The sequence below is a fragment of the Salvelinus alpinus genome, chromosome 32 (assembly GCF_045679555.1).
Source record: "Salvelinus alpinus chromosome 32, SLU_Salpinus.1, whole genome shotgun sequence".
Taxonomy (NCBI): Eukaryota; Metazoa; Chordata; class Actinopteri; order Salmoniformes; family Salmonidae; genus Salvelinus; species Salvelinus alpinus.
In genome coordinates, this window is record NC_092117.1 from 29,706,806 (window position 1) to 29,726,196 (window position 19,391).

General features: G+C 42.7%; 1 protein-coding gene across 1 annotated transcript; it reads left to right on the forward strand.

Annotated features, from left to right (window-relative positions):
- The first annotated feature begins 604 nt into the window (after positions 1-604).
- On the forward strand, positions 605-18,140 carry LOC139562623 (PDZ domain-containing protein 7-like). The gene is made up of 5 exons (XM_071380442.1): positions 605-10,131; positions 10,497-10,590; positions 11,401-11,951; positions 12,255-12,331; positions 17,384-18,140. The coding sequence occupies exons 3-5, from the start codon at positions 11,699-11,701 to the stop codon at positions 17,567-17,569; spliced, it is 516 nt and encodes a 171-aa protein (XP_071236543.1). The 5' UTR covers positions 605-10,131; positions 10,497-10,590; positions 11,401-11,698; the 3' UTR covers positions 17,570-18,140.
- Positions 18,141-19,391: the final 1,251 nt, after the last annotated feature.

Sequence of the window (19,391 nt, forward strand, 5' to 3'; positions counted from 1 at the left end):
ATCACATATAATACAGTTGCTAATATTCAATCATGTTTGTTTGTATTGGGTTATAGTGCATGACTCAGAACCTCACATATGTTTTTCGTGTGTATAGTTTATCTGTTATTGTCTGGTCAGCAGTCTCCTGATTCACCCCCCTCCTGTGTCTCTCTAAGATTAGCACAGTCCCGGTCACATAGTACAGCGCCCACACTACTGATACATTTGTTGCATACACACACATATTTCATACACACACACATTTCAGACTGCTTGTTCATGGTTAGGCCCTGAGCACTGGTAAGAGTGAGAACAATGGAAAATGCAGGTTCACAAGAGTCAGCAATTCAAACCTTAATACATAAGAAGCCCTACTAGCTTATAGTTAGTTAAGCATGTCAAAAAACCTTTATAAAACCCCACAAATTGTGCAGCTGTATAACTTTTTGAGGCGCTGAGGACCCGTGCCAAATCTTTTCAGCCTCCTGAGGGGGAAGAGGTGTTGTGTCCTTTTCACAACTGTAGATGTGTGTGGACCATGACAGTTCCTTAGTGATGTGGACAAAACCGAATTGCACGGCGGGAGAATAACGTCACGTTCGTCTGTAGCTGTACCCCAACTAGCCACAACCACCTGACGAGGGACTTAAAGAGCTACTTAAAAATTCCACTCCGACGCATGCTGCTGCTAGCTAGCAGGCGGTTTTAAGAAATAATGCTGAACAGATCTGTGAAGTCAACTTTTTGTGTCTCGATTTTCTTTAAACACAATGCAGGCCAAGGGATTTGCTGTAGTCCACCACCAGTAAGGGTAACGGTACGTTATCTTAGGTAGGTAGCCTAGTAGCAAACTTAACGCTAACTAGTTATGTTACGGACAACTAGCTAGCTTGCTAACGATTGGTTAGCAGTTGCTAACCGCATTAACCTAGTTAGCAAAATACAATAAAAAGTTAAATCTAAATAGCTAACGTTAGATACATCGCCAAATACGATTTAGGCGTTTGTTGCCATTTAGCTAGCTAGCTAGCTCGTTAGCTAGCTAGGAAGTTGGCTGGCTAGCAGCTAGCTAGCTAGGAAGTTGACTGGCTAGCTTGGTCAGATCAGTTGTATGGTAATTTTTATAGCCCATGCATGTATTGGAAAGACACGGGTAGTCGCAAATTGGTGAATTATATATTTTTAGCAGTCTGACAGGGAGTATGATTCCCGGGGGGGTCTGAAATAGAATTTACAGTGTTTATCAATATTAAATAAATGACCAATTGCTGCTGGTGACTGGTTGTACCGTAAAGTGACGTTGACATTCCTTTTTTTTTTATAAGTTGTTCTGTCAGATATCTAACAATCGACTGTTCTCAGTTTAGAGATTGTCATTTTTGACGAGTTTGTTTTTGTAGTTTATTGGTGCAAAATGGATGTTAAGATGGAGGACGATGAAGCAGAGAGTTCCCAAGTAACCATTTGGTCTGATTCAATTAATGCCTGCATAGATTACCCACATTCTCCAGTGTCAGGAAACACAGAAACAAGGTATCTGGAAACCAAAACCAATTCAACATATGAACATGACTATACAGTGATCCAAACTACCAACAATTTATCAGACAGTTATTTTCCTTCTGAGATTGATGTAAAGCTTGAGGAGAATGACATGGGAATAACCCCAACTGTCCCATGGTCTTCATGTTCCTATGTGGGTTTACCAAAAGAGCATTCACATGTACCTTCCATCAGTTCCCAAACAACAAGTCAAGGGCAGATTTTACGTCTTTTCCCTGAAAAGACAGGCACAAGTGATGGGGAGAATAACGCTGTCAAAGTGGTTTATTTCTGTAATGCCCAAGATCCCGTTAGTACATCTGAAGGGCATTTTCTCAAAGAGGAGTCATGGCATGGATCACCGTCCAGTGATATTCCCATAGCAAATGCATTCACCCTATGTGGTTCATTTGAAGCTCAAATCAACCCATCTTCACAGGTGTTTAGCGTAAACCAAACCCAGACCAATAATGAATTGCCATTGCCTGCTGAAAATGTTCATCTAGCAAGATATAGTACTGACATTCCTTCTGTGCTAACCTCACCTGCTACAGAAAGCGGATGTAATTTAGCTGTATCTACTAGATCGAGGCCTATTCTTTCTGACTACTGTGAGCCATTCAACTTTCCTTCTGATGAAGACGAAGACTACAATGGCGATGGAAGACGAAGACTTCAATGCCAAAAAACAGTAGAGGATGAGTATATACGGCAGTGTCGTGTCAGTTACTCAAGAAAAACCCCAAGACATGTTGGAACGTATTGGAAAGCTCCATACAAGGAGTGCAAGGAAATGGGTGTAGTTTTCAATGTTGGATCTGGAGCGAAACAGAAACTTGATCGTCATTTACTGACAAATGGTGTAATCGTTGAGGTGTCTGAATATGCTAAAGAGATTAAAAGAGCTCACCGGCATGTTATCTATGATATTCTAGAATACAACTTTGATCTTGGTGTTGGTAGTGAATTACAATTTGATTTTGGCAGCCGGATTATGTTAAAACTAAAAGACATGAAAAAGAATTACAAGAGGACACAACCTGGATGGTTAGCAGAAGTGTTTGAATTTCCTGATCCAAAGACAATGAAAGCAAGTAACGTCTCTCTTCAATGGGCAGGGTCCAATTTGCATAACGGCGTCTCAAAAAATCTAACACCCTTTGACACCTGTATAAAGGTTGTGGACCTGATATCTCCTCCGCATGTGAAGACTGAAAGCCTCTTTACTGAGACAGTTTTAACACGGTGTGCGGATGAGACTGCACTCCTTGGCCCTGAAAATGGACCTAATGAAATATGCACAAAGGATGAGGCTGATCTGGATGAGATCTATCCTCAACATGTCCAGACAGAAAGCGTCTTCTCTCAGACAGACATAACAATGGAGCAATCCTCAATGATGCCCACATTAGAAGAAGCATTGGAGTACCTCTACCCTCTCTGTAAGGAAAAGGGACTTGACCTGGATGTGAAATCTAAATGTGTGAAAAAGGAGAAACTTGACTTGCATCTATTGACCAGAGATGTAATGTTTGAAGTGGCTGATTTTGCTTCAGACGTGTGTGGAAATTACAGGCAGATTGTCTGTGATGTTCTAGACCAAAATTTTGATCTGGATTTACAAAGTGGGGAAACTGAGCTGGCTCAAGAGATTATGGTTGCGTTAGCAGCAGTTTGGCAGAGAAAGAAACATTTACATGGTCGAAAGAGATGTGAATTTTACAAGGATACTTTCATGAAAAAATGTCGCAAACGAAAGAATCCTGCAGAGATTTGCAGTAACCAGAATTTCACTACATTATCACTTGAGCTGAAATACCGAAGACGGAAAGAAGTAACAAAAAGGAGGAGGTTGGATTTAATGAGAAAAAAAAAAGAAATGGACATGTTATTAGCCAGGGTGTCGAAGGGAGGCGATTTGCTGGAAGTCAGACAAGTAGAACCTCATTGGGTCAAGCTAGAGAGCATCTCTGATAAGATTGCCCTTGCACTTTGTGCTGATGAAACGAAGCAAAGTGTTACCAACTTAGACCATTCAAATGTGACGTTTAACACCAAAGAACTGGTGAAAGACTGCTACCCACTCTGTCATGAAATAGGTCTGGGCCTTGATGTTGCATCCAAACCTGCATTCACTCACTGTGGTTATTTTGAAGCTCAAATCAACCCAACTTCACAGGTGTTTAGCGTAAACCAAACCCAGACCAATATTGAATTGCCATTGCCTGCTGAAAATGTTCATCTAGCAAGATATAGTACTGCCGTTCCTTCTGTGCAAACCTCACCTGCTACAGAAAGCGGATGTAATTTAGCTGTATCTACTAGACCGAGGCCTATTCTTTCAGATTATTGTGAACCATTCAACTTTCCTTCTGATGAAGACGAAGACTACAATGCCGATAGAAGACGAAGACTGCAATGCCAAAAAGCGGTAGAGGATAAATATATACGGCAGTGGCGTGTCAGTTACGCAAAACATAACCCAAGAGATTGTGGAAAGTATTGGAAAGATCCATACACGAAGTGCAAGGAAATTGGTGTAGATTTCAATGTTGGATCTGGAGTGAAACAGAAACTTGATCGTCATTTACTGACAAATGGTGTAATGGTTGAGGTGGCTGAATATGCTAAAGCGATTAAAAGCGCTGAACAGCGTGTTATCTATGATATTCTAGAATACAACTTTGATCTTGGTGTTTGTAATGAAGTACAATATACTTTTTCTGCCCGGACTATGGCAAAACTAAAAGACATGAAAAAGAATTACAAGAAGAAACAACCTGGGTGGTTAGCAGAAGTGTTTGAACTTCCTGATCCAAAGACAATGAAAGCAAGTAACCGCTCTCTTACATGGGCAAGGTCCAATTTGCATGACAGCGTCTCAGAAAATCGTACACCCTTTGACATCTGCATAAAGGAGGAGCCTGTTGTGGACCTGATATCTCCTCCGCATGTCAAGACTGAAAGCCTCTTTACTGAGACAGTTTTAACACGGTGTGCGGATGAGACCGCACTCTTTGGTCCTGGAAATGGACCTCATGAAATATGCACAAAGGATGAGGCTGATCTGGCTGTGATCTATCCTCAACATGTCCAGACAGAAAGCGTCTTCACTCAGAAAGACATAACAATGGAGGAATCCTTAATGATGCCCACATTAGAAGAAGCATTGGAGTACCTCTACCCTCTCTGTAAGGAAAAAGGACTTGACCTGGATGTGAAATCTAAATGTGTGAAAAAGGAGAAACTTGACTTGCATCTATTGACCAGAGACATGATGTTTGAAGTGGCTGATTTTGCTTCAGACGTGTGTGGAAATTACAGGCAGATTGTCTGTGATGTTCTAGACCAACATTTTGATCTGGATTTACAAAGTGGGAAAACTGAGCTGGCTCAAGAGATTATGGTTGCGTTAGCAGCAGTTTGGCAGAGAAAGACACATTTACAAGGTCGAAAGAGATGTGAATTTTACAAGGATACTTTCATGAAAAAATGTCGCAAACGAAAGAATCCTGCAGAGATTTGCAGTAACCAGAATTTCACTACATCATCACTTGAGCTGAAATACCGAAGACGGAAAGAAGTAACAAAAAGGAGGAGGTTGGATTTAATGAGAAAAAAAAAAGAAATGGACATGTTATTAGCCAGGGTGTCGAAGGGAGGCGATTTGCTGGAAGTCAGACAAGTAGAACCTCATTGGGTCAAGCTAGAGAGCATCTCTGATAAGATTGACCTTGCACTTTGTGCTGATGAAACGAAGCAAAATGTTACCAACTTAGACCATTCAAATGTGACGTTTAACACCAAAGAACTGGTGAAAGACTGCTACCCACTCTGTCATGAAATAGGTCTGGGCCTTGATGTTGCATCCAAACCTGCATTCACTCACTGTGGTTATTTTGAAGCTCAAATCAACCCAACTTCACAGGTGTTTAGCGTAAACCAAACCCAGACCAATATTGAATTGCCATTGCCTGCTGAAAATGTTCATCTAGCAAGATATAGTACTGCCGTTCCTTCTGTGCAAACCTCACCTGCTACAGAAAGCGGATGTAATTTAGCTGTATCTACTAGACCGAGGCCTATTCTTTCAGATTATTGTGAACCATTCAACTTTCCTTCTGATGAAGACGAAGACTACAATGCCGATAGAAGACGAAGACTGCAATGCCAAAAAGCGGTAGAGGATAAATATATACGGCAGTGGCGTGTCAGTTACGCAAAACATAACCCAAGAGATTGTGGAAAGTATTGGAAAGATCCATACACGAAGTGCAAGGAAATTGGTGTAGATTTCAATGTTGGATCTGGAGTGAAACAGAAACTTGATCGTCATTTACTGACAAATGGTGTAATGGTTGAGGTGGCTGAATATGCTAAAGAGATTAAAAGAGCTCAACAGCATGTTATCTATGATATTCTAGAATACAACTTTGATCTTGGTGTTTGTAATGAAGTACAATATACTTTTTCCTCCCGGACTATGGCAAAACTAAAAGACATGAAAAAGAATTACAAGAAGAAACAACCTGGGTGGTTAGCAGAAGTGTTTGAACTTCCTGATCCAAAGACAATGAAAGCAAGTAACTGCTCTCTTACATGGGCAAGGTCCAATTTGCATGACAGCGTCTCAGAAAATCGTACACCCTTTGACATCTGCATAAAGGAGGAGCCTGTTGTGGACCTGATATCTCCTCCGCATGTGAAGACTGAAAACCTCTTTACTGAGACAGTTTTAACACGGTGTGCGGATGAGACCGCACTCTTTGGTCCTGGAAATGGACCTCATGAAATATGCACAAAGGATGAGGCTGATCTGGCTGTGATCTATCCTCAACATGTCCAGACAGAAAGCGTCTTCACTCAGAAAGACATAAAAATGGAGGAATCCTCAATGATGCCCACATTAGAAGAAGCATTGGAGTACCTCTACCCTCTCTGTAAGGAAAAAGGACTTGACCTGGATGTGAAATCTAAATGTGTGAAAAAGGAGAAACTTGACTTGCATCTATTGACCAGAGACATGATGTTTGAATTGGCTGATTTTGCTTCAGAAGTGTGTGGAAATTACAGGCAGATTGTCTGTGATGTTCTAGACCAAAATTTTGATCTGGATTTACAAAGTGAGAAAACTGAGCTGGCTCAAGAGATTATGAATGGGTTAGGAGTAGTTTGGATGAGAAAGACACATTTACAAGGTCGAAAGAGATGTGAATTTTACAAGGATACTTTCATGAAAAAACGTCGCAAACAAAAGAATTCTGCAGAGTTTTCCAATCACCAGAAGGCCACTACAGTAACACTTGAGCCGAAATACCAAAGACTGAAAGAAGTAACAAAAAGGAGGAGGTTGGCTTTAATGATGAAAAAAAAAAAGAAATGGACATGTTAATAGCTAGGGTGTCGAAGGGAGGCGATTTGCTGGAAGTCAGACAAGTAGAACCTCATTGGGTCAAGCTAGAGAGCATCTCTGATAAGATTGACCTTGCACTTTGTGCTGATGAATCGAAGCAAAATGTTACCAACTTAGATATGTGAAGTTTAACACACAAATGGGTGTAAGAGTGCTACCCGATCTCTCATGAAATAGGTCTGGACATTGATGTTGGATCCTAACCTGCAAAAACAAAACTGGAATTGAATTTACTGACTAACAGTGTCGTTATCGAGGTTCATACATACTTGCGTAAGAATCGTTGAGGTAAGATTGGAAAAGATGGGTGGATATTTTGTTTGCTCTCTGATATTCTAGAATACAATTTTGATCGTAGTTTGCAAAATCAGAGACGTTATCAAGCTCAATTATGGATTTAGAGTAAAGTGACGGTTCCAAAACACAAACCTGAGCTCTTGGGAAAGGGTAAAATGTCGAAAGAAGTGTTCATAATACCTAATGTTTATTTAAAGCCGTGCAACAACAAAAAAAAAACAGTGCTTTCAGATGATTTACCTAAAGGAATATCAAAGAAATCTCACGGAAGACCATGGAACAAGATGCAAGACTGGTATATCCTAATCATGGCAAACTCTATCGCCACGAAGAGCATTTAATCAAAGATTGTTCATGGCATGGCTCAACGCCAATTGATATTCTGACAGGAAATGTATTCAGCCTCCCAGAATTGTCACTACACATTGCAGAAAAGGGTTATTTTGAAAGTCAAGTCTACCCAACTTCAGATATTTAGGCAAACACCAACTGAACGACAACATCAGGCCAACAATCTCCCAAAACATGGTACTGCCATACCTTTTGTTCTATCCTCATCTGCTACAGCAATCGGCTGCAATGTAGAACTACCTACTAGTCCTCCTCTTCCAGCTAATTGTGAATCATTTGAACTTTCCCTCTGAAGTCTACAATGTCAAAACTGTAGATGAATATAAACTCAGCAGAAAAAGAAATGTCCTCTCACTGTCAACTGCATTTATTTTCAGCAAACTTAACGTGTAAATATTTGTATGAACATGATTCAACAACTGAGACATAAACTGAACAAGTTCCACAGACATCTGACTAACCGTAATGGAATAATGTGTCCCTGAACAAGGGGGATCAAAATCAAAAGTAACAGTCAGTATCTGGTGTGGCCACCAGCTGCATTAAGTACTGCAGTAAATCTCCTCATGGACTGCACCAGATTTACCAGTTCTTGCTGTGCGATACCCCACTCTTCCACCAAGGCACCTGCAAGTTTCCAGACATTTCTGAGGGGATTGGCCCTAACCCTTATCCTCCGATCCAACAGTTCCCAGACGTGCTCAATGGGATTGAGATCCGGGCTCTTTGCTGGCCATGGCAGAACACTGACATTCATGTCTTGCAGGAAATCACGCACAGAATGAGCAGTATGGCTGGTGGCATTGTCATGCTGGAGGGTTAATACAACTTTGATCTTCTTTTGCAAAATGAGTAATGATATGACTTTAAAAATGGCCAGAAGCAAGATGCATTACAAGAGAAGAAAACCTGGGTGGTTAACAGAAGTGTTTGAACTTCCTGATCCAAAGACAATGAAAGCAGGACAATACTCCCTTACGTGGGCAAAAACCTATTTGCATACAGTGCCTTCGGAAAGTTTTCAGACCCCTTGACTTTTTCCACATTTTGTTACGTTACAGCCATATTATAAAATGTATTAAATTAAACAATGTCCTTAGCAATCTGCGTTCAAAAGTGCTACCCACGCTGCAAGGAAATAGGCCTGGACCTCGACATTGCATCCAAACCTGCAAAAAACAAAACTTAAATTTCAGTTACTGGTAATGGTGTAAATATTTACTAATAGGATGTAAAAAGGCTAAAGGATATGCGTCTTCTCTCTCTGATAGCCTAGAATACATTTTTGATCTTAAAGTGGAACTGACAGCGTTTTAGCAATATGTAATCTTAGATCTGTTCATATACATCCCAGGAAGATTATATATATATATTTTTACCGTTTTCAGACACGTGATCACTTTTAGATATGGTCGTTTTTATAAATTCATTGAATGTTTGAGAATGAAGTATAGTAAGGCATTTGTGAAAATTCTATAAGAATATAGTCAGAGGTGTCCACATACTTTTGTGTATGGGATTTGTGTTAACGGTTAAATCTTTAAATAGTGGATTTTGCAGATTCCCTTGGCCTCCTGTTGGTTCACTTTTGTTCTTGCTGTGAAGACTGATTTATTTCTAGACTTATTTTTTCTTCACCATTAAACGACATGTTCATTGACTAGCCTAACTTTTCTATCTTTGAAAGCCTCTGTAGATGAACCTCCTGATCTTTTTTGATGTAAATAAGGTGAACAAGGATATTTTTTCTAAATAAGAGTAGCCCTAGGCACTGGTAAAAAAAATCCTATGGATAATCTTTTTCTTTTTGCAAGTTTGTTTTTCAGCCATTTTTGGAGTGACTTATCAGTGGGCTATTTCTATTTCATAAAAAAAAAAAAAAATGAGGAGAGATTAAGAAAGACACTGCATCAAGACTTGCTTTGCAGTTACCCATACTTTTCTATTCTAAGGTCAACTATGAAGTGAAAGTATTTTTATTTTTAAGGACACTTTCATTGACATTATCAGGTGTTCCTCTGACACCTGTGGCATTACAAGGTATGCAAGTAAATGTGTGACTGAGATGCACATTGCAGCTTTTTCTACTGCTTGCCATTCAAACTTTAAAACTTGCAAACCGGTCTATCCGGGATCCTTGAGACATCGCTACCGCATTGTTTTGAAACACCATGGAAACACTAAGAATGTACAGCAGCTTTTTTTTTATGTCTACTTGGCATTTTCTTTGTTGGACTTTTTGTCACCTTTTTTAGACACATGAGTGGATTGTCTTTGTTTATATTTTAATGAATAAATATCTACTTTTTTTGTCATTTAGACACTTATCCAAGTGCTTACAGGTTCGTGGATGTTTTTGTGATATACATTTTTCTGAGCAGATGTTAGTTTCAGCCATTTTTGGAGGCTGATTTATTTTATTTTTTTCCTTTTTTTTCTTGGGAGGATTAACACACGTTTTTGAAAGTCTTCATACTTCTCCCATTTGTGGACTGCCTAAAAGGAGTTTCTTTCTGGCATACTTTGGAGTGTCTTTGGAACAAAGGGTATGTAGCCTTTATGCTGCATTTTTGTTAATGAAATGTTAACTGTTAATTAGCTTATTCAAGACTTTTGCTATTTCAGTTATCATCTTGTGTTATCATGTAGTGTTGTAAATGTATATTTCTTAATTTCCACTCTTGAATGTATTTTGTAATCACTTGGGCCCTCCCTTGAAGCGACCACTATCCCCCAACCCCTAGGATTAGAAAGTATTTGATATGTTAAGGCCATATGGTAATAGCTCCAGCATGCCTTCTGATGGTCTTTCAGCATTTGAGCCATATTCTTTTCCTATCTAAGTGTAAGGGTTAGTAGTGTTTGCTGGATCCTGCCCTGTTCTGGTAACTGAATACACATTTCTTCCCAGGTGCTGCGTCTCTGTGTCAACCGGCTGAGCATGCGCCCCAAAAGCAGAATGGTCTTTCCGTCCTTTCTGTCATGTTTGACAGAACTCTTCAGAAGTGAGTAGCCTACCTCAAAGCCCTGAAGGGGTGTTATAGTCAGAGAATCAACTGGCAGCTTTAAAAAAAAAAAAAAAAAAAAACCTTTTTAAATTTTTATTTCATCTTAATTTAACCAGGTAGGCCAGTTGAGAACAAGTTCTCATTTACCACTGCGACCTGGCGAAGATAAAGCAAAGCAGTGCGAGAGTTAAACATAGACAAAAGTACAGTCAATAACACAAAATAAAAGAAATTGAAAAATCTATGTACAGTGTGTGCAAATGTAGAAGAGTAGGGAGGTAGGCAATAAATAGGCCCTACAGGCGAAAATATTTACAGTTTAGCGTTAATACTGGAGTGATAGATGTGCAGATGATGATGTGCAAGTAGAGATACTGGGGTGCAAGAGGGTAAGTAATAACATGGAGAGGAGGTAGTCTGGTGTGCTATTTACAGATTGGCTGTGTACAGGTAGTTCTTCTTTTGGTGTTTTTCAGAGTCAGTAGAATGGTGTCTTCAGTGTTCTAAGTTTTTATAACTGTGACCTTAATTGCCTACTATTACTCATGTTACTGAGTAGGTGGGTGTGATGGCTTCCGATAGAGAGTTGCTGATGGTTCCTGGGGTGAATGGACTCCATTTTGTGTTGACTGACACAAGAGAACTCCCACGCAATGTCACTGTCAAACACAGAGGGTTGACCAGGGCTGGGAGGGTGTAAAACTATAGTACAATACTGTTGGTCTACTGGGGTTAAAGGACTGAGTCTGTGTCTGTCTTTGCGTGTGTCTGCTAATATGTATGATGTCATGTATATCTTCTCTCCAGACTACCATGGTGGTTTCCAGCTTCAGCCAGCCCAGGACTTTAAGATAGACCGTCTGTCTGGCCTCTCTTAGGTCTCCTGCAACAAACACCACACCTTCCGCTCATGATCCCCTCACCGCTCAAATGGCTCCTCGCCAAGTCCCCACACACCACCCTACGCCAACGCCAACCGATCTACTCCCCACGTAGTGAGAATGGTACGCCCCGGCTCTATGATTAGACCTCATTGCTGTCGGAAGATACCACTCCAGAGCGGGGGTGGTCGCCTGTGAGGAATGGACACAGCGGGAGGGGCAAAATGGACCAATGGGAGTGCAGTGCTGAGAGGGGAGGTAGGAACACTCAACCCCTCCCCCTGAGCCCCCTCCGCAGGACTGAACCCTCTCGACAGGGAGGGAGAGGGGGGACTGGGACAGACAGGGAAGGGGAAACAAGTGAACAGATATTCGCCAGGACAGTCGCAGAATGGTCACCATGGAAACATACCACCTGTACCAGTTCAGGACATGAGATCGCCACGTTGACCATCTTTAAGACGAAACAGTCTCTGGGTGAGTATGCCCATCAGTCAGCCGCCCACTAATCAGTAGCCTAGTACCCGGCCCCACCAGTAGAGGTCAGTGCATCACCTGCTTATTGTTATTAAAAGACCCTTAGTAAGGCTATTTACTGTGTCTCTTTAGTCTACAGCAACAGTTGGTCATCTTCCCCTGTAGATGCAGGATTTCAATCTTGCCAAAGCAGTAACACAACTGATTCAACTTAGTCTTGTACTAAAGACTATGATTTTTAGTTGATTGGCAAAAGCCTACACCTACACTGGCACTCTGTGGAGATATTCCGTGTCTCTACAGGTATCAGTATCTCAGGTGGGATGGAGAATGAGATGATGTTTCCAGGAGGAGCTGCCTCTACCAGTGACGCTCTGATGGTAAGCTTCTTTAGGAGATCACTGTAATATTCCGGCAGCTCATGCTTTAATCCAAGCTGAGCCATATAATACAAGGTGATGTGTTTAGCGATATGTATTGGTCTGTGACGTTTGTAAACAACAGTCAAGTTTGGCCTGGGCTCAGAACTCTGAGTCTACAATACCTGAATGAAAAGGCTTTGCTAGTGTGTGTGCCTGTGTTGGTGTGTCAGGCTTTTGTCTGACTGACAGTCTTATGAGTGGTAGAATGAGAGCGAAGTGGTGGAGAGAGGAAACTATTTTAAGACACCCGCATGCTTCCCATCCAGAACAGTTTGCGTATACACTACATGACCAAAATTACGTGGACACCAGCTCGTCAAACATCTCATTCCAAAATCATGGGCATTAATATGGAGTTGGTCCCCCCCTTTGCTGCTATAGCAGCCTCTACTCTTCTGGGAAGAATTTCCACTTGGTGTTGGAACACTGCTGCGGGTACTTTATTTAAATATTTTTTACCTTTTATTTAACTAGGCAAGTCATATTTACAATGACGGCCTACCCTGGCCAAACCCTAACCCAGACGACGCTGGGCCAATTGTGCGCCGCCCTATGGGACTCCCAATCACGGCCGGTTGTGATACAGCCTGGAATCGAACCAGGGTCTGTTGTGACGCCTCAGGCACTTATATGTAGTGCCTTAGACCGCTGTGCCGCTCGGGATTGTTCAATAACTTGCTTCCATTCAGCCACGAGCATTCGTGAGGTTGGGCACTAATGCTCGCAGTCGGCGTTCCAATTCATCCCAAAGGTGTTCATGGGGTTGAGGTCAGGGCCCTGTGCAGGCCAGTCAAGTTCTTCCACACCGATCTCAACAAACCATTTCTGTATGGACCTCGCTTTGTGCACAGGGGCATTGTCATGCTGAAACAGGAAAGGGCCTTCACCAAACTGTTGCCACAAAGTTGGAAGCACAGAATCATCTAGAATGTCATTGTATGCTGTAGCTTTAACGTTTTCCTTCACTTGAAATACGGGGCCCAAACCATGAAAAACAGCCCCAGACCATTATTCCTTCTCCACCAAACTTTACAGTTGATGCTATGTATTGGGGCAGGTAGCGTTCTCTTGGCATCCGCCAAACCCAGATTCGTCAGTCGGACTTCCAGATAGTGACGTTTGATTCATCACTCCAGAGAATGCGTTTCCGCTGCTCCAGAGTCCAATGGCGGCGAGCTTTACACCACTCCAGCCGATGCTTGGGATTGCGCATGGTGATCTTAGGCTTGTGAGCGGCTGCTCGGCCATTTCATGATGCTCCCGACAAACAGCTCTTATGGTGACGCTGCTTCCAGAGGCCGTTTGGAACTAGTGAGTGTTGCAACCGAGGACAGACGATTCTACTACAAATGTTTGTCTATGGAGATTGCAATGCTTTGTGCTCGAAGCAACAGTTGTGGCAGAAAAATCTGAATCCACTAATTTTAAGGGGTGTCCACATACTTTTGTATTTATAATGCATTATAATGTTTTGTGATGTTTTTGTTCGTTTTGGTCATCAAAGGGTTTTTTCAGCTGTTCGTGCACACTTTTTTCCCCTTCTCGAGGCAAGACTAAGTTCAGTGCCGAAGTCTTCGCCCCTTCGTTGGTTATTGGTCAACAGTAGGGATTGTTCAATGAAGTGTTTGTCATTCAATGATAGCCGACTCGCTTTCATGCAAATTTTTTCACTGGAGAAATACTGCACCAAACATCTTAGTTAGATGTAAAGTTGAGTGACGAAGATATCCTCGGCAAAAACGGCAAAATGAATTCCTTAATTACATACATTGTGACTATTTTGAGGAAGTGTATATTGACAACGGTGTCTGAACATAGTACTGTCTTTCAAGGGAGTATTTGAGTATAATCGTTCGGTTCACCTCGCCGAGTTCGGATGGGCGCCAGCTGACCAAAACATGAGGAAGTCACCTTGCTCACAGCTCTGTGAGGAGAATAGTGTACAATAGCTGAGTGTGTGAGTGTGCGTCTCCTGAATGATATGTAGGGTGTCCACTCCACTCACCCACTCTAACCAGAGTGGGTGAAAACACGCTTTGGTGATGACGTTTCACTTTCTTATGTTATAAAATACATTTGACCAAGACAAATATGATTCTTCATGTTATGAATCGCTCAGTGGGGTCGTTCTCTGACATCATTAATATTATATCCTAGAGGTCATATTTCATAACCTAATACATCCGATAATAAGCACTGAGCTCTGTTGACAGAGTGGTGCAGCCTCATCGGATTTCACGTCTTCCAAGTTGTTTCCGTGGGTCGCAAATAGATAAGTTAGCATGACACGAGCTGAAATAAATGTAAAAGGCTTTGAAAATAAAAAGCTTGTGGTAGGTACGCTCAGTGCTCCGTTGACATTTCACAGAGATACGCCTGTTTTTGTTCATATTAAAATTAAAAGCATAGAATTAAATATGAAAATACAAAATGTCATGTCTCAACATTGATATCGATCTTACCTCTATATTGTTTTATGTCCTCCGGATTTGAGAAGAAAAATGAGTTAGCCTTAATTCTCTCACAGCATCCAGCCTGGCTGACACAATGCTATTCTCCTGATTTATGACCACTGTTCTCTGGCCTCCATTGATTTAGTCACTCTAATTTTGACCATCCTACAAGGGTAAAAACTCCAATAACTTTTCAACGGATTATGATGGAGACCATGGGGTTTCTTAGAGGAGTATCTACACAATTAACATATTATTTTACATATTGGTCAAAATGTTTTTGATTGGACACCCTATAATATCTTAGCCAGAGTGTATTACCAGAAAGAAAGATCCTGAATGAAGCAGGGGGATCAGGTCAGAGGTTACAGTGAGGTGAAATGGGGGTGATGTCTGAGAGACATACTGTAGCTCTGTAACCTAAGAGATACTAGGTCACAGCTCTGTAACCTAAGAGATACTAGGTCACAGCTCTGTAACCTAAGAGATACTAGGTCACAGCTCTGTAACCTAAGAGATACTAGGTCACAGCTCTGTAACCTAAGAGATACTAGGTCACAGCTCTGTAACCTGAGAGATACTAGGTCACAGCTCTGTAACCTGAGAGATACTAGGTCACAGCTCTGTAACCTGAGAGATACTAGGTCACAGCTCTGTAACCTGAGAGATACTAGGTCACAGCTCTGTAACCTGAGAGATACTAGGTCACAGCTCTGTAACCTGAGAGATACTAGGTCACAGCTCTGTAACCTGAGAGATACTAGGTCACAGCTCTCTAACCTGAGAGATACTAGGTCACAGCTCTCTAACCTGAGAGATACTAGGTCATAGCTCTCTAACCTGAGAGATACTAGGTCACAGCTCTCTAACCTGAGAGATACTAGGTCACAGCTCTCTAACCTGAGAGATACTAGGTCACAGCTCTCTAACCTGAGAGATACTAGGTCACAGCTCTCTAACCTGAGAGATACTAGGTCACAGCTCTCTAACCTGAGAGATACTAGGTCACAGCTCTCTAACCTGAGAGATACTAGGTCACAGCTCTCTAACCTGAGAGATACTAGGTCACAGCTTCATTTATTGGTCACGTACAGTAGAGTTTTGCAGATGTTATCGCAGGTGCAGCAAAATTCTTATGTTTCTAGCTCCAACAGTGCAGCAATATCGTGTGTGTGTGTGTGTGTGTGTGTGTGTGTGTGTTGCTGCCGTGAACCTGGTGACAGCACTTCCCAGGTCCGATTAGTGTCATACACTCTGGGGATCTGGTGTCGGCTAAGCCTTTCAGTTTCTAAGAACTTCCCCTTAGAATCCCCCTTTCACACACACATACATATGCATGCGACAGAGACCTTTGAGAAGGAGGGGAAGGACAAGGAGGGAGAGAAATGGTTGGGAGAGAGAGGGAAACAGAGACATGGTTGGTTTGCTCTACTCTGACCCCTCCCCCCCATCTCCAGTTTCTTAACTCAGCCTCACACCTCGCTGGCGTAGTCTGATAGCCGGTCCTTATCTTGTGTGTCTGCTGTCTGTCTCCCACACAGAGACCAAGTAGACAACTACAGCAGGCTTTCCTGTCCCCCTGTTCCTGTCTGAAAACACCCTATCTTTTAGCTAGCCACCAGGTGTGTGTGTGTGTGTGTCTCTCTCTGTGTCTCTCTCTGTGTCTCTCTCTCTGTGTCTCTCTCTCTGTGTCTCTCTCTCTGTGTCTCTCTCTCTGTGTCTCTCTCTGTGTGTGTGTGTGTGTGTTGCTCCTTTTCATCTGTGCTGTTAGCTGAGTAAGGTCACTGTGTAGTCAACAGCACCAGGATTATACTATTTACCCTGTCCTAGAGTTCTGGTGTTGCTGTCTCCAGACATATGACCTGGAGTCTGGACAGTGATCCACTACCTACTAGGAGCAATGCCCATCTAACTAATGTTAAACACACTTACATGTGGATGATGCCTATTGGCTAGACAGGGACAGGGCGAGAGAGAAAGGCCCAAAAAGATAAATATATGTTTACCTACGAGGATGAATGAGATTGTCTAATATTCAAAATTACTTTGCTTTATAGATAAATGGATTGAAGTATTTTGGTGCTGGTGTCACGGAAGGGAAGGCAGCAATGTTTTGGGTTAACCAACGCTATCAAACATTAGTTTCATGAGGGGAGATGTATTTTCAGAGTTCCAACAGGGCCCTGGTTTGGGGGAAATCGAGAAGAGACCTTGTAATGTCACATACCTCTTGCCTTGTGATTGTGTGTGACCCTTCATTGGGGTTGTCAACCAGGTGCATCCTCAGCGAGCCCTGATGACATCACAGGAAGTTCCTCTCCTCAGGGTTCTAGAACTCTTCCTGCATTAAACAATGCATTGTGTGTGTGTGTGTTTTCAACATAACCTTCCGCTGAGGGTAAACCTTGAGCGTGTGTGTGTGAGCGAGCGAGAGAATATGGTAATGAATGTACTGGGATGAAGGAGAGCAGTAGATGCTGAGTGGGAGCCCAGGTCACTGCACAGTAAGCATGTGTTGGCGTCTGTACCTCTAACCTGTCTTTGTGTGTGTCTCCAGGCGAGGTATGAGCTGGTTTCAGTGGACGGTGAGTCTCTGCAGCGTGTGACCCATCCGCATGCAGTGTTCAGCAACAAGGCCAATGACCCAGTGGTGTTCGTCAAGATTTTCAAGGGAACAGCTGACTTGCATCAGAGGAATCCACTGTCAGGCTTACACAAGTACTACACACAGTATTTTTATTGAACCTTTATTTAACTAGGCAAGTCAGTTACAATGACGGCCTACACCGGCCAAACCCGGAAGACGCTAGGCCAATTGTGCGCCGCCCTATGGGACTCCCAATCACAAACATATGTGATGCATTCTGGATTCGAACCAGAGACTGTAGTGACGGCTCTTGCACTGAGATGTAGTGTCTTAGACCGCTGCCCCACTCGGGAGCCCAGTACTACTGGCCTGTCTACAAGGATGCTCTGAGGTGCAGTTCACCCATCCACTGGAAATGATCTGAAATGGTGTTCAAACCAGAACACATGTCGACTTAAAGAGGAGGAGATGGCTCGCTCCAGCTAGGCTGCAATGGAAGGGAATGGTCTATTCTCAGAGGAGAGCAGCATGGGTACCTCGACACTGACCAATAAGCTTGCTTCTCCTCTAGGGCAAAAAGGATAATGGTTGTTTCCATAGCAAACAGGAAATACTGCCAAAATTAAAATGTTTTTACATTTTGTTGTAACTGCAGTCGACATGTGGGACTACTGTGCTTGCTTTGTGTATAACAATAATGTGATAAATACTATTTATCAAAGATGGACTTGATTATATGTATCCTTTTTCTTATATGAACTTACATTTTTGGAGAAAACACCCCATAGAATAAAAAGGTTATCTAGCATTGTCAGAAGTCAGCAGCTAGCTATCCATATTAGTATATGGATCATCAATGGACGGGAACTTTATTTTGTGAAAGCAGAGAACAAAAAACATGCACACGTAACCACACGCACCGTTCCAGGGAGCATCTCAGTCCGTAGGGGTCCTGCCAGAGAGCGATGACTGTATCCAGCGTTGTGAGATTTATAGTCCAGATTAAGCCTCTGTATTATGTCAAAAGTCATCGTTGTAGTTTAATAGATGTCTAGTACATTGGTACAAAATTCAGCTCTGTTTAAAGTAGTGTTTCTGGCCTGTTTAAAACTGTTTCTGGCCAACAGAGCCATGTTTCTGGATCAGGCTTGATGACAGGCTTGTGGACTGAGCCTGTGAAGACGTGTAGGAGTTGGAGAACCTAAATGTTAAATGCAGGATATGAGGACCAGTGGCATGGCTTAAACTAGGACTACAAGTCTCCCGGGTGGCGCAGTGGTCTAGGGCACTGCATCGCAGTGCTAGCTGCGCCACCAGAGTCTCTGGGTTCGCGCCCAGGCTCTGTCGCAGCCGGCCGCAACCGGGAGGTCCGTGGGGCGACGCACAATTGGCCTAGCGTCGTCCGGGTTAGGGAGGGTTTGGCCGGTAGGGATATCCTTGTCTCAGTATGTAATATATAAAATGTATGCACTCTACTGTAAGTCGCTCTGGATAAGAGCGTCTGCTAAATGACTAAAATGTAATGTAAATGGGTGAGAGAAGGTTTGGAGAGAGGGGCTGGGTAGAGAGAAGGTAGAGAGGGGCTGGGGTGAGAGGTGAGAGAGAAGGTAGGAGAGAGGGGCTGGGGTGAGAGAGAAGGTAGGAGAGGGGCTGGGGTGAGAGAAGTTGGGGGTAGAGAGAAGGTAGGAGAGCGGGGCTAGGACTGGGGAGAGAGAAGTTGGGGGTAGAGAGAAGGTAGGAGAGAGGGGCTGGGGTGAGAGAAGGTAGGAGAGAGGGGCTAGGACTGGGGTGGGAGAGGGACTGTGGGTCTGGTGCAGGGAGTGGGGCTAAGGCTGGGATAGATCCATGGAAAAGAGGGACTGCATGGGTCTGGGAAGGGCTGATTCCAGGTCAAAGGCTAAGTTTAGGTTCCTAACTCCAAAGAATCACCAGTGTAGTACATTACGCATAGTGCCTTTTACATTTATGAGACAAAGGG